The 16,961-nt window shown below is 38.7% G+C and overlaps 1 protein-coding gene across 11 annotated transcripts in view; it reads right to left on the reverse strand.

Annotated features, from left to right (window-relative positions):
• Positions 1-16,961, reverse strand: part of ALMS1 (ALMS1 centrosome and basal body associated protein) — a 226,430-nt gene that overhangs the window by 195,206 nt on the left and 14,263 nt on the right. For 2 of the 11 annotated variants that reach the window (XM_089923019.1, XM_089923018.1), the window contains exon 2: positions 6,267-6,392. The exons of the other annotated variants lie outside the window; for them this stretch is intronic. In XM_089923019.1, coding sequence (XP_089779145.1) covers positions 6,267-6,392 — 126 coding nt within the window. The remainder of the gene's footprint in view (positions 1-6,266; positions 6,393-16,961) is intronic. 11 annotated transcript variants of the gene reach the window in all.

Below are 16,961 nucleotides of genomic sequence, written 5' to 3' on the forward strand. Positions count from 1 at the left end.
TTACTTTATACTTTCTCTCCTCAGAACTACTGAACCCTCCTTCCTCATTTTTCAACTGATGACCTCATTTCCTACTTTAGTAAGTGAAGAACAGGAGGTGGACCTTCCTTATCTTCCTAGCACAAGATCTACAACCCCATTACCTAACCCAGCTTTTCATCTTGTGATTTAAAAAAAGTCTTACTACCTATCAAAGACCTTCCCATCTCATTCCATTTTTTTTCAATGATTTCTTTCCTATATGTGATTCTCCCATTTTCCTTCATGCATTTTCCCTTTCTACTGAATCATTCCTCTCTCCATGTAAACATGCTCTTATAATTTCCCCTCATAAAATAAAATTTTAAAAAATCTGTTGACCATTCTTTTCTTTCTGCTTATTTTGCTGCTATGATTCTGAGTGTTATACCTTTTTAACCAATATAAAAAGGGCCTCAAATCTCTAAATATTTTTTGATAGATGTGAAGAGGGATGACAAATAAACAACAGAATAAATACAAACAAATTTTGAGGGAGAAGTAAAGGTTGGAGATACAAACTTGGGATTTTTAAGTACACAGGCATATTTAAAGCCCTAGATCTAGACAAGAACCAAAACATTCCAACATTTCAAACAGAAGTTAAAAACTCAAATGTGTTTTTACAGGGAGGTAAAAGAAATGAGGTACAGGGAGGTAAAAGAAATGAGTAAACCTGCCTGATATTAGAGAGTAATGGGACCTGTGGCCAACTATGCACTGCATGCACACTTTAAAGTATTCTGTTTAAAAATTTTTAAAACACTGTGCCCCCCAATTTTTTTTCTGCAAACCACATTTGAGCCATATGCAGGTCCACAGCTTGCAACCTCTGATTTTAAGGTTTAACAGGGGATGAGAAAGAATAGCCAGAGGAGTAGAAAGAAAACCAGGAGAAGCCGAGAAAGGAAATAATTTTAAGAAGTTAAGCATTGGTTAAGAATATGAAATGCTATTTATTGCATCTAAGATGAGGACAGAAAAGTGCTTACTGTATTCAGCTACACAAATTTGTTGGTGACACTTGCTTTCACAGAAGTGAGGACAGAACACAAGAAGGTCAAGTAGAAGAATAAGTAGATCCCAGCCAGTAGATAAGACATATATATCAAAAAGGAAAAAGGAAAAAAAATACAATGGATATGATTGTCTATACATTAAAAAGTCCTAAAGAATCTACAAAAGAACTATACTAGAACTAGTAAATGAGATTAGCAAGGTCATAGGATACAAGGTCAATATTGAAAGTCAATTATATTCCTATATAATTGTGATGAACAGTAGGAATTGAAATTTTTTTTAACATTTCAGTAAGTCTAATACAAACATGTATTAAGTTTGGTACACTGAAGGCAACAAAACACTGATGAAGAAATTAGCAACCTAAATAAAACTGTAAGAACTGTTGTGTCTATGGATTAGAGAACTCAATATTGTTAAGATGTCAATTCCCTTCAAATTGATTTACAGACTCAAGGCAATTTCAATCAAAATTCCAGCAGACTTTTTAAATAGAAATTGACAAACTGATTCTAAAATTTATATGGAAATTCAAAGAATCTAGCATAAACAAAACCATTTTTAAAAAGAAAAACAAAGTGGGAGAACTCACACTATCTGATTTCAAGACAGTACAGTAATTAAGAGCACAGTATTAGCATGATGATAGAGATATAAATCAATGGAATAGAGAGTCCAGAAATAGACCCACACAAAGATGCCAAGGGAAAAGGGAGTATTTTCAGCAAATGGTGTTGGAATAACAATTAGATATGCATATGTAAGAAAATGAAGCTGGACCCCTACTTCACACCATAATCAAAAACCAACTCAAAACAGATTTAGATATAAATGTGAAACTTAAAACTATAAAACTTCAAAAACTCGTTCTCAACTGGGCAAGATTTTGACACCTTCCTCTCCCCTCAACCATGATACATTTGGCAATGTTTGGAGACATTTTGACGTTTACAAACATGGGGCAGTATTACTGATATCTAGTGGGAAGAGGCCAAGGATGCTGCTAAACATCTTACAATACACAGGACAGTCCTGTAAAATAAAGAATTATCTAGCCCAAATATCAAAAGCACCAAGGCTGAGAAACCCTGTTCTAGAAAAAAATATAGGAGAAAATTTTTGTGATCTAGGATTAGGTCAAAATTTACCAGGTTAGACATAAGAAGTAAAAACCATTAAAAAAAAAAATCAATAAACCAACTTCAACTTCATCAAAATTAAAACTTCTACTCTTCAAAAAACAAATAGGACAATTCAAAGGAAAACCACAGACTGGAAGAAAATATTTGCAAAACATATAAAGGACTTACATCTAGAATATATAAAGAACTCCCAAAACTCAACAAATGGAACAAATCACCCATAAAAAATGGGGAAGAGATTTAAACCAACCCCTTCATTAAGAAGAAACATGGATGGCAAATAAGCACACACAAAGATGCACATTATCATTAGGAAAATGCATATTAAAACCACAATGAGGGCTTCCCTGGTGGCACAGTGGTTGAGAGTCTGCCTGCCGATGCAGGGGACACGGGTTCGAGCCCTGGTCTGGGAGGATCCCGTATGCCGCGGAGCGGCTAGCCCCGTGAGCCACAATTACTGAGCCTGTGCGTCTGGAGCCTGTGCTCCACAACAGGAGAAGCCGCAATAGTGAGAGGCCCACGCACCGCGGTGAGGAGTGGCCCCCACTTGCCACAACTAGAGAAAGCCCTCGCACAGAAACAAAGAGCCATATACAGCCATAAACAAATAAATAAAATTAAAAAAAAAACACACACAATGAGACACCACAACATACCTAGAATGACTAAAAATTTTAAAACAAAAACAAAAAAACCTGACAATACCAAGAGCTGGCAAGGATGCAAAGCAACTAGAACTCCTATACATCGTGGGGAATGCAAAATGGTACAGGCACTTCGGAAAACAGTTTGGCACTTTCTTATAATGTTAAACGTACAGTTACCATATCAGCCAGCAATCCCATTCCTAGGTATTTACCCAAGAGAAATGAAACCAGCTGTCTACCTAAAAACCTGTACATAAGTGGAATACTACTCAGAAATAAATTTTAAAGAGCTACTGATTTATGCAACAACATGGATGTGCCAAGTGAAAGAAGCCAGATTCAAAAATCTACACATGGGACTTCCCTGGTGGTGGAGTGGTTAAGAATCCGCCTGCCACTGCAGTGGGCACGGGTTTGAGCCCTGGTCCGGGAAGATCCCACATGTCACAGAGCAACAAAGCCCATGCGCCACAACTACCGAGCCTGCGCTCTAGAGCCCGTGAGCCACAACTACTGAGCCCGCGTGCAACAACTACTGAAGCCCGCACGCCTAGAGCCCGGGCTCCGCAACAAGAGAAGCCACTGCAAAGAGAAGCCTGCGCACTGCATAGAAGAGTAGCCCCCACTTGCCACAACTAGAGAAAGCCCGCGTGCAGCAACAAAGACCCAATGCAGCCAAAAATAAATTATTTTTTTAAAAATCTACACACTACAATTCTGAAAGGCAAAACTATAGACAGAAATGAGATTAGCAGTTGCCAGGGACTAAGCATGGGGGAGATGACTGACTACAAAGGGGTACAAGGAAACTTTCTGGGGGTGATGGCAATCAAATGTGTAGTAGTTATATAACTGTACGTATTTGTCAAAGCTCATCAAACTGCACACCTAAAAGAGTTAATTTTGCTGTATTTAAATTATACCTCAATAAACCTGACTTTTTAAAACATGAGGATAAGGTATCAGAAAATAGAGACCAAAAACTCTTGAAAATTTCACTTAACAGGGAGCAGAAACATAAATGGGGCAGTAGCTGGAGGGAAGAAAGGATGAGACAATTGTACTCAAGCTGCTGGAGCTGATAAGGTCTAGACTGTGACCATGGGGTAAGCAGGGATAGGAGAAGGTTGGGAGGAGTGAAGGAAAAAAATCTCTGCACATTAGATCAAAGATCCAAGAGTTTCAGATCCTGGATGGGTAATGTAAGCTGAAGTGAAAGAAACTAAAAGACGACAGTGTAGCAAGGGCTATAGTTTTCAATGAATAAAAAAAAGTTAATTTGGATGACAGCGACAAGGATGAATGAGCAGAATAACCAGAAGGAGAAAAGAGGGGAGAGAATTAGGAAGTGGTATAATCCTCCAGTTCTTCTGATGAACACAGGCATAAAGGCAGAAATGAAGAGCTACAGGATCTATCCACCGTTTATATTTTATAAAACAAGGACCAAAAAAAGGCAAGATGTCCATTTTTGGACTGTGCTCTACCATAAACATGCCCTCAGAGAATATTAAACTATTTAGGAATATACCTCTGTATTCGTTTCCTAAAGCTGCCATAATGAACTTACACAAAGTGGAGGGCTTAAAACAACAGAAATTTATTCTCTCACAGTTCTGGAGGCTACAAGTCTGAAATCAAGGTGTTGGCAGGGCCATGCTCCATCCAAAGCCTCTAGGGGAGGATCCTTCTTACCTCTTCCTCTTTCTCGAAGCCCCGGGCATTTCTTGGCTTATGGCAGCATAACTCCATCTCTGCCTCTGTCTTCATAGAGCAGACCTCTTCCTGTGTGTCTCTCTTACAAGGGCACCAGTCATATCGGATTAAGGGCCCACCTTAAATCCAGTATGATCTCTTCTTAATTTAAATAGTTCTATCTTCCATCACTATATTTCCAAATAAGGTCACATTCTGAGGTACTGCAGATTGGGACTTCAACACATCATTTTGGGGCACACAATTCAACCCCCATAACAATCCCCCTTCCATTTAATGATCACAGAGTACCATGCTTTTTCTGGTCAGGGTTTCTCTTAACCATTTTCACTTGGCGACAGTAAATCTCCTTCCTCCATACCTTGCATTTAATGGATAATAAATGCAATTTAGGGGAAATTGAAGGTACTAGAAGAAATCTGATACCCAAGTTATTAGATAATCAACCTTAAATAATCATTATGAGTAAGGATGCATTTTTTTCTCCAACAAACATATATGAGGCTTTTTCCTATCTGCTCACAATTTTTTCCATTTCTTCTAAGTTTATTACTATGCTCTAGATCAGTGGTTCCCAAAGTATGGTCCAAAGATCCCTGGGGGTCACTGACACCCTTTCAGGGAAGTTAAGCGGGCCTCCCTTTTCTAACTACATATCTATGTAAGGTCAGATTTTCTTCACATAATTCAACCAAAACAATATATCCCAATGGACTAAATGCAGAAGCAGATCTGGGAATTCAGTTATGATGGTTAACTTTATGTGTCAACTTGGCTGTGCCAAGTATTTGGTTAAACATCTGGGTGTGTCTGTGAGGGTGTGTCTGGATGAGATTAACATCTGATCCACAGACTTAGTAAAGGAGACTGCCCTTCTTAAGGTGGGCAGGCCTCATCCAACCCATTAAAGGCCTGAATAGAACAAAAGGCTGAGCAAAAGATAATTCGCTCTCTCTGCCTGATGGTCTTCAAGCTGGGACATCAGTCTTCTGCTTCGGACTTGGACCTGGAGTGGAACTTACACTATCAGCTCACCTGGTCCTCGGACCTCTAGACTTGGGCTAGAACATACACCATCAGTCAGCTCCTGGTTCTCGGGCCTTCAGATTCAGACTGGAACTATACTATCAGCTCTCCTGGATCCCCAGGACAGATACTGGGAATTCTCAGCCTCCATAATCACATGAACCAATTCCTTATTTTACATATATATATATTTGTATATACCTATTTACGTACGTATATGTTTCCTATTGGTTCTATTTTTCTGGAGAACCCTGCCTAATACACCAACTGTCTTCTAGTAAGCCTGACATTAAAGAGATATGCAAAACTGTAAAACAATGCCGCCCTTTCAACTAATTTTTTTTTGTTTTGGAAAATACCCATTTTTCATTTAAAAATATATTTGTATGTTAATATGTAATGGGTTTGTTATTTCTAAATAAATATTTTTTAAATGTTTTAATTTTTTTGTAAGCTAAATATTGATACAGATAACCCTTATAAACAAAAGCTCTTTAAAATACTTTTGAAGAATGTGAAGGAGTCCTGAGACCAAAAAAAAAAAGTAAACGCTGTTCTACATAATTAAGGCTGCCAAAGGTCTATTAGAAAAATGGAATATTAAAGTAATTCAGCTCTTTCCATTCTTCATAGCTAAATCAGAATTTCTCATGCTGCTTACCAAAAGATAGTTTGCCAGTTATGCAAGACATACCTGATCATCCCCAGAACACCACTGAGCTGTTTTTTCCAAAGAGACCATATTAGTATCAGAAATCTGTGTTCCACTATTGTTTTGATATAATGGCTGTTGCCATACATGACAGGTCAATGGAACAACCTGAAGATCAAAAGATTTAAATAGAATAATAACACAATCCTTATGACTAAACAATACTAAAGTCTAACATTTAGATTATGTTTCTCTGTTTATAAAGCACTTTCACAAATATAGTAACATTTGGGCTTCACAACCACTGTCCAAATTATCTTCACTTAAAAATAAGGAAACAGGGATTTAAGGTTACCCAGTAAGGACTCAACATATTCCAACAAACCACAGCAGTTCTTTAACCTCCTATATTTGTAGCAGTAAAAGAAGCAAGCAGAAACAAGCAAGTTACCTATTTTACAATCTTACTATTTGAGACACCTAAGAAATTAACTCTAATATAGGAACTAAAATCATCTTATAGCATGGAAAGTGGGGACAAAGTTAGGCTCATTTTGTGAAATCAGGAGTTGAAGCAGGACTCTCCCATCTGTGAAAGAAGGCAATAAAAGCTGTGACTACTGCCCAAGGCTGAAGCAATGCACATGGAAGAGATCAGAGGTTATCAAACAAAAGTGACCTCAGTCAACTCACCTGCTGGTTCAGGTACTGGTTATTGAGATTTTCCCCAATATTCTTGGAGAGTAAGAACCCAAAGCTTCCAATATAAACCTTCCTTATAAAGAAGGAACCACAAGGGGCAAGGCAGGGACAACCAAAAAAACACCAGGTAGAGAAGGATGCACCAAAAGAGAAAACAAAATAACACTCCTGCTAAAAATGAGATTACAAACTATACTTTCAAAAGACTTTAAAATGAGAATATCTCAGACCCTTAAAGAGACTTTTTAAAAAGACACAATGTCCATAAAAAAAGAGGTTATTAAAAGTAAAACAGGCAGTTATGAGTTAAGAAAAGATGAATGCTAACACAACCAAAAATGTGAAAGAGCCTCTGAAGGAAACCCAACGTCATAAGATTTTTCCCCCCAGAATTAAAAGTTACTACACTAACAAAACATTTTTACAGAGCGCTTACAACAATGTGCTTTTGACCATAGAAAGGCAAGCTTAACTTAAAATCTATTCAACTAAAGAGATTTCTATGGTATCAACTCTTCCAAGAGGTTTTTCTCAAAAGGTAGAACACCATGGGGCACACCCACCTTGCTTCAATGGCATTTTTTAAGGGATAAAGAATAGAAAGCAAAGAAAGGCATTTTGCAAATTCATTTTGGCAATTTGAAATCCCTAAATAAATAACAATACAGCCAATGTTTTGGCACAGTTAGTCTTCTTTGAGCCCTAGAGGAAAGAATGCCAAAATGAATGTTCAAAATGGTTATTCACTGCAACTAAATAATACTGGGTGTAGAGCACAGGGTGTTGCCTTTGAAAATTGCTGATTCACATTAGCTTACAATAAGAGAGTTTGATTCATTAGGATATTTGTAGAACACTAATGATACAATATTAAGAAACCAGCACTTTGACAACTAACCCAACGTGTGAGAAAAAAGAACACTCTCTCAATTTTATCAGCTAAAAAAAACCCCCAAAAGTTAAAATTAAATATTAAAAGTTCTTATTAAAAAATACATTTTCCCGAACTTACTTTTATTACCTACTTGATGGTTTATAGACTTCATTAAGGAAATTAATTTCTAATAATTCCCATATGTTTGATCAGTTTTCCCAGTTGCCTCTGGATAGTGGTATAACCCAAATACTTGAAAGAGAATTCTTAAGAATAATGCTTCAAAACTAAGCAGGTGTCATCAGCAACTCTCTGATCTGAGATTAAATGTCTTTTGGTATAAATAAACAGTTTCAGAGTCTTTCCCTGAGTCATTTTTTAATATTAAAAGTTAGCAGTCTGGGTCTTCCCTGGTGGCCCAGTGGCTAAGACTCTGCACTCCCAATGCAGGGGGCCCGGGTTTGATCCCTGGTTGGGGATATAGATACTGCATGCATGCCACAACTAAAGATCCCACGTGCCACAACGAAAATCCTGTGTGCCACAACTAAGACACAGTGCAGCCAAAATAAATAAATAAATACTTAAAAAAAGAAATACTGGTCTTTAGTAGTCTTCCAACTACATGTTGTCTATCAAAGAAACATTTTAGATATAAGGATACATATCGATTCCAAGTAAAAGGATGAAAAAAGAGATTTCATGCAAATAGTAACCAAAAGAGCACAGGAGTGGCTATATTAATTTCAGACAAAATAGACTTTAAGTCAAAAACCGTTACAAGAGACGAAGAAATACATCATATAATGATAAAAGGCTCAATTCAGGGCTTCCCTGGTTGTGCAGTGGTTAAGAATCTGCCTGCCAATGCAGGGAACACAGGTTTGAGCCCTGGTCCGGGAAGATCCCACATGCTGCGGAGCAACTAAGCCCATGAGCCACAACTATTGAGCCTGCACCCTAGAGCCTACGAGCCACAACTACTGAAGCCCGCATACCACAACTACTGAAGCCCACATGCTTAGAGCCCGTACTCTGCAACAATAGAAGCAACTGCAATGAGAAGCCCGCAACTAGAGAAAACCCACACAAAGCAACGAGGACCCAATGCAGCCATAAATAAATAAATTTTATTTTTTTAAAAAGGGGTCAATTCACCAAGATTTATAAGTATTTATGCACCAAACCTCAGAGCTCCTAAATTAATGAGGCAGATGTTGAAAGAATTGAAGAGAGAAATACACAGCAACATAAGAGGCTTCAACACCCACTTTCAATAATGAACAGGACAACCATACAGAAGAATAAGGAAATATAGAAATTGAACAGCACTACAGACCAATCAGACATAACATATATACAGAACACTCCACCCAACAACAGCAGAACACATTTTCTCAAGTACACATGCAACATTCTACAGGATAGAACACATGTCTAGCCACAAAGCAAGTCTTAATAAATTCAAGAAGACTGAAATCATAATACACAGTATCTTTTCCAATCACAATGGAATGAAACTAGAAACAAATAGCACAAGAAAAACTGGAAATTTTACAATATGTGGAAATTAAACACGTGTCTTACAAACCCAATGGGTCAAACAAGAAGTCACAAAGGAAATTAGAAAATACCTGGACACAGATGAAAACGGAAAATGCCAAAAAACTTATGGACGCAGCGAAAGAAGTACTAAGAAGGAAGTTTATAGCCGTAAATGCATATATTTAAAAAAGGCAAGATCTCAAGTAAGCAATCTAACTTGTACCTCAAGGAACTAAAAGAAGAACTAAACCTAAAGCAGGCAGAAGGAAGGAAATAACAAAGATTAGAGCACAGATAAATGAAATAGTCAATAGGAAAAAAAAATCATGAAACTAAAAGTGTGCTTTTCAGAAGATCAACAATATTGACAACCTCTTAGCCAGACTGACTAAGGAAAAAAAGAAGACTCAAATAATAAAATCAGAAATGAAAGAGGGAATATTACAACCAATGCCACAGAAATAAGGATTATAAGAGAATAAATACTATGAACAACTGTCTACCAACAAATTGGATAGCCAAGAAGACATACATAAATCCCTAGAAAGACACAACCTACCAAGACTGAATCATGAAAAAATAGAAAATCTGAACAAACATATAACTAGCAAGGAGATTCAATCAGTAATCAAAAACCTGCCGACACAGAAAAGCCAAGGACCAGATGGCTTCAATCATCCTCAACAAAATACTAGCACACAGAATTCACAACACATTAAAAGAAGTATGTATACACCATGATCAAGTGGGAATTAACCATGAAATGTAAGGGTGATTCAACACATAAAAATCAACCAATATAATACTTCACATTAACAGAATGAAGGACAAAACCACACGATCATCTTGACTGATACAGAAAAAGCAGTTGACAATGCTCAACACCCTTTCATGAAAAAGCACTCAACAAATCAGGAATGGAAGGAAACTAATCAATATAATAAAGGCCATTTATGAGGGCCCACAACTAACTCACACCACACTCAACAGTGTAAAACTGAAAGCTTTTCCTCTAAGACCAGGAACAAGGCAAGAATGCCAACTCTTGCCACTTCTATTCAACACATTATTGGAAGTCCCAGCTAGAGCAAAGAGACCCCAGGAATAAACTCTCACATACATGGTCAAATGATTTTCAGCAAAGGTATCAAGACCATTCAATGGGAAAAGGATAGTCTTTTCAACAACTGTTGCTCATAAAACTGGTTATCCACATGCAAAAGAATGAAGTTACACTCTCACCTAGCAACATACACAAAACTCAACTCTAAATGGACCGAAGACTTAAATGTTAAGACCTAAAACTATAAAACTCTTAGAAAACTCAGAGCAAAAGTTGCACAACAGCAGATCTGGCAGTGATTTCCTGGATATGATATCAAAGGCACAAGCAACAAAAGAAACAATAGACAAACTGGATTTCATGAAAATTTTTAAATTCTGTATATCAGAAGACACCATCAACAGAGTAAAAAGAAAACCTGCTGTATAGCACAGGGAACTCTACTCAATGCTCTGTGGTGACCTAACTGGAAAGGAAATCCAAAAAAGAGGGGATATATGTATACATATAGCTGATTCACTTCACTGTACAGCAGAAACTAACACAACATTGTAAAGCAACTACACTCCAATTTAAAAAAAAAAAGAGTAAACAGGCAACCCACAGAATGGGGGAAAATATTTGAAAATCATGTATCTGATATGGGATTAATATCCATAATATATAAAGAACTCAAACTCAAAAACAAAAACAAAACAAAACACCCAATTAACCAATTATCAAATGGGCAAAGAACTTACTGAGCCATTTCTCCAAACATATACAAATGGCCAATAAGCACATGAAAAGATGCTCAACATCACTAATCATTAGAAAAATACAAATCAGAACTACAATGAGGGACTTCCCTGGTGGTCCAGTGGTTAAGACTCTGTGCTCCCAAAGCAGGGGGCCCAGGTTCGATCCCTAGTCAGGGAACTAGATCCCACATGCCGCAGCTAAGAGTTCACAAGCCACAACTAAAAGATCCCACGTGCCGCAACTAATACCCAGTGCAGCCAAATAAATAAATAAATATTTTAAAAATAAATTAATAAAATAAAATAGATAACCAACAAGGACCTACTGTAAAAACAATTTTAAAAAACCTACAATGAGACATCACCTCACACTCATCAGGATGGCTGCTATCAAAAACAAAAAAAAGGAAGAGAAAGAAAATAACAAATGTTGGTGAAGATGTGGAGAAACTGGGACCCTTGTGTCGTGTTGGTGGGAATATAAAATGGTGCAACCACTGTGGAAAACAGGAGGGAGTTTCCTTAGAAAACTAAAAATAGAACTACCATATGATCTGGCAATCCCACTTCTGAGTATATATCCAAAAGAACTGAAGGCACTGTCTCAAAGAGATATTTACAAACCCCTGTTCACAGCAGCACTACTCACAATAGCCAACAGGCAGAAACAATCCAAGTGTCTTATTAACTGATAAAGGGGTAAACAAAATATGATACAAAAAAGGAATCTGGAGAACAGAGATGCGGATATCATCTTCCTCCCCACAGATACATCAGAAATACATCTACACGTGGAACTACTCCTATAGAACGCCCACTGATTGCTGACAGAAGACCTCAGACCTCCCAAAAGGCAAGAAACTCCCCACGTACCTGGATAGGACAAAAGAAAAACGAAAAAACAGAGACAAAAGAATAGGGATGGGACCTGCACCAGTGGGAGGGAGCTGAGAAGGAGGAAAGGTTTCCACACACTAGAAGCCCCTTCACGGGCGGAGACTGCGGGTGGCAGAGGTGGAAGCTTCAGAGCCACGGAGGAGAGCGCAGCCACAGGGGTGCGGAGGGCAAAGCGGAGAGATTCCCGCACAGAGGATCGGTGCCGACCAGAGCTCACCGGCCCGAGAGGCTCATCTGCTCACCCGCCGGGACAGGCGTGGGCTGGGAGCTGAGGATCGGACTTCGGTCGGATGCAGGAGAGGACTGGGGTTGGCTGCGTGAACATAGCCTGAAGGGGTTAGTGCACCACTGCTAGCCAGGAGGGAGTCCAGGGGAAGTCTGGAGCTGCTAAGAGACGAGGCTTTTTCTTGCCTCTTTGTTTCCTGGTGCGAGACGAGAGGGGATTAAGAGCGCTGCTTAAAGGAACTCCAGAGACGGGCGCGAGCCACGGCTATCAGCGCCGACCCCAGAGACGGGCATGAGACGCTAAGGCTGCTGCTGCAGCCACCAAGAAGCCTGTGTGCGAGCACAGGTCACTATACACACCTCCCCTCCCGGGAGCCTGTGTAGCCCGCCACTGCCAGGGTCCCGTGATCCAGGGACAACTTCCCCGTGAGAATGCACGGCACGCCTCAGGCTGGTGCAACGTCACGCCGGCCTCTGCTGCTGCAGACTCGCCCCGCATCCGTGCCCCTCCCTCCCCCCGGCCTGAGTGAGCCAGAGCCCCCAATCAGCTGCTCCTTTAACCCCGTTCTGTCTGAGTGAAGAACAGACGCCCTCAGGCGACCTACACGCAGGGGCGGGTCCAAATCCAAAGCTGAACCCCGGGAGCTGTGCGAAAAAAGAGAAAGGGAAATTTTTCCCAGCAGCCTCAGAAGCAGCGGATTAAATCTCCACAATCAGCTTGATGTACCCTGCATCTGTGGAATACATGAATAGACAACAGATCATCCCAAATTGAGGAGGTGGACTTTGGGAGCAAGATAGATAATTTTTTGCCTTTCTCCTCTTTTTGTGAGTGTGTATGTGTAGGCTTCTGTGTGAGATTTTGTCTGTATAGCTTTGCTTTCACCATTTGTCCTAGGGTTCTGACCGTCCGGTTTTTTTCTCTTTTTCTTTTTACTTAAAAAAAATTTTTTTTCTTAATAATTATTTTTATTTTAATAACTTTATTTTATTTTATCCTACTTTATTTTATCCTCCTACCTTCCTTCCTTCCTTTCTCTCTTTCTTTCTTTCTATTTTTTCTCCCTTTTATTCTGAGCCGTGTAGATGAAAGGCTCTTGGTGCTCCAGCCAGGGATCAGTGCTGTGCCTCTGAGGTGGGAGAGCCAACTTCAGGACAGTGGTCCACGAGACCTCCCAGCTCCATGTAAAATCAAACCACGAAAATCTCCCAGAGATCTCCATCTCAACACCAAGACCACACCCAGCTTCACTCAATGACCAGCAAGCTACAGTGCTGGACACCCTATGCCAAACAACTAACAAGACAGGAACACAGCCCCATCCATTAGCAGAGAGGCTGCCTAAAATCATAATAAGGCTACAGACACCCCAAAACACACCACCAAACGTGGACCTCCCCACCAGAAAGACAAGATCCAGCCTCATTCACCAGAACATAGGCACTAGGCCCCTCCACCAGGAAACTACACAACCCACTGAACCAACCTTAGCCACTGGGGGCAGACACCAAAAACAATGGGAACTACAAACCTGCAGCCTGCGAAAAGGAGACCCCAAACGCAGTAAGATAAGCAAAATGAAAAGACAGAAAACCACACAGTAGATGAAGGAGCAAGGTAAAAACCCACCAGACCTAACAAATAAAGAGGAAATAGGCAGTCTACCTGAAAAAGAATTCAGAATAATGATAGTAAAGATAATCCAAAATCTTGGAAATAGAATAGAGAAAATGCAAGAAACATTTAACAAGGACCTAGAAGACCTAAAGAGGAAACAAGCAATGATGAACACCACAATAAATGAAATTAAAAATACTCTAGAAGGCATCAATAGCAGAATAACTGAGGCAGAAGAACGGAAAAGTGACCTGGAAGATAAAATAGTGGAAATAACTACTGCAGAGCAGAATAAAAAAAAAGAATGAAAAGAACTGAGGACAGTCTCAGAGACCTCTGGGATAACATTAAATGCACCAACATTCGAATTATAGGTGTCCCAGAAGAAGAAGAGAAAAAGAAAGGGACTGAGAAAATATTTGAAGAGATTATGGTTGAAAACTTCCCTAATATGGGAAAGGAAATAGTTAATCAAGTCCAGGAAGCACAGAGAATCTCATACAGGATAAATCCAAGGAGAAATATGCCAAGACACATATTAATCAAACTATCAAAAATTAAACACAAAGAAAACATATTAAAAGCAGCAAGGGAAAAACAACAAATAACACACAAGGGAATCCCCATAAGGTTAACAGCTGATCTTTCAGCAGAAACTCTGCAAGCCAGAAGGGAGTGGCAGGACGTATTTAAAGTGATGAAGGAGAAAAACCTACAACCAAGATTACTCTACCCAGAAAGGATCTCATTCAGATTTGATGGAGAAATTAAAACCTTTACAAACAAGCAAAAGCTGAGAGAGTTCAGCACCACCAAACCAGCTTTACAACAACTGCTAAAGGAACTTCTCTAGGCAAGAAACACAAGAGAAGGAAAAGACCTACAAAAATAAACCCAAAACAATTAAGAAAATGGGAATAGGAACATACTTATCGATAATTACCTTAAATGTAAATAGATTAAATGCTCCCACAAAAAGACACAGACTGACTGAATGGATACAAAAACAAGACCCATATATATGCTGTCTACAAGAGACCCACTTCAGACCAGGGACACATACAGACGGAAAGTGAGGAGATGAAAAAAGATATTCCATGCAAATGGAAATCAGAAGAAAGCTGGAGTAGCAATTCTCATATCAGACAAAATAGACTTTAAAATAAAGACTATTACAAGAGACAAAGAAGGACACTACATAATGATCAAAGGATAGATCCAAGAAGAAGGTATAACAGTTGTAAATATTTATGCACCCAACATAGGAGCACCTAAATACATAAGGCAAATACTAACAGCCATAAAAGGGGAAATGGACAGTAACACAATCATAGTAGGGGACTTTAACACCCCACTTCCACCAATGGACAGATCATCCAAAATGAAAATAAATATGGAAACATAAGCTTTAAATGATACATTAAACAAGATGGACTTAATTGATATTTATAGGACTTTTCATCCAAAAACAACAGAATACACATTTTTCTCAATTGCTCATGCAACATTCTCCAGGATAGATCATATCTTGGGTCAATAATCTAGCCTTGGTAAATTTCAGAAAATTGAAATCGTATCAAGTATCTTTTCCAACTACAACACTAGAAGACTAGATATCAATTACAGGAAAAGATCTGTAAAAAATACAAACACATGGAGCTAAACAATACACTACTTAATAACGAAGTGACCACTGAAGAAATCAAAGAGGAAATCAAAAAATACCTAGAAACAAATGACAATGGAGACCCGACGACTCAAAGCCTATGGGATGCAGCAAAATCAGTTCTAAGAGGGAAGTTTATAGCAATACAATCCTACCTTAAAAACAGGAAACATTCCAAATAAACAACCTAACCTTGCACCTAAAGCAATTAGAGAAAGAAGAACAAACAAACCCCAATTTAGCAGAAGGAAAGAAATCATAAAGATCAGATCAGAAATAAATGAAAAAGGAATGAAGGAAACGATAGCAAAGATCAATAAAACTAAAAGCTGGTTCTTTGAGAAGATAAACAAAATTGATAAACCATTAGCTAGACTCATCAAGAAAAAAAGGGAGAAGACTCAAATCAATAGAATTAGAAATGAAAAAGGAGAAACAACAACTGACACTGCAGAAATACAAAAGATCATGAGAGATTACTACAAGCAGCTCTATGCCAATAAAATGGACAACCTGGAAGAAATGGACAAATTCTTAGAAATGCACAACCTGCCGAGACTGAGCCAGGAAGAAATAGAAAATATGAACAGACCAATCACAAGTAATGAAATTGAAAGTGTGATTAAAAATCTTCCAACAAACAAAAGCCCAGGACCATACGGCTTCACAGGCGAATTCTATCAAACATTTGGAGAAGAGCTAACACCTATCCTTCTCAAACTCTTCCAAAATATAGCAGAGGGAGGAACACTCCCAAACTCATTCTATGAGGCCACCATCACCCTGATACCAAAACCAGACAAAGATGTCACAAAGAAAGGAAACTATAGGACAATATCACTGATGAAAATAGATGCAAAAATCCTCAACAAAATACTAGCAAACAGAATCCAACAGCACATTAAAAGGATCATACACCGTGATCATGTGGGGTTTATTCCAGGAATGCAAGGATTCTTCAATATACGCAAATCAATCAACGTGATACACCATATTAACAAATTGAAGGACAAAAACCATATGATCATCTCAATAGCTGCAGAAAAAGCTTTTGACAAAATTCAACACCCATTTATGATAAAAACCCTGCAGAAAGTAGGCACAGAGGGAACTTTCCTCAACATAATGAAGGCCATATATGACAAACCCACAGCCAACATCGTCCTCAATGGTGAAAAACTGAAACATTTCCACTAAAATCAGGAAAAAGACAAGGTTGCCCACTCTCACCACTCTTATTCAACATAGCTTTGAAAGTTCTAGCCACAGCAATCAGAGAAGAAAAAGAAATGAAAGGAATCCAAGTCAGAAAAGAAGAAGTAAAGGTGTCACTGTTTGCAGATGACATGATACTATTCATAGAGAATCCTAAAGATGCTACTAGAAAACTACTAGAGCTAATCAATG

This window comes from Delphinapterus leucas, chromosome 13 (genome assembly GCF_059928025.1).
Source record: "Delphinapterus leucas isolate spDelLeu-1000000601 "Yukka" chromosome 13, BTC_Dleu_Yukka2, whole genome shotgun sequence".
NCBI classification, from domain to species: Eukaryota; Metazoa; Chordata; class Mammalia; order Artiodactyla; family Monodontidae; genus Delphinapterus; species Delphinapterus leucas.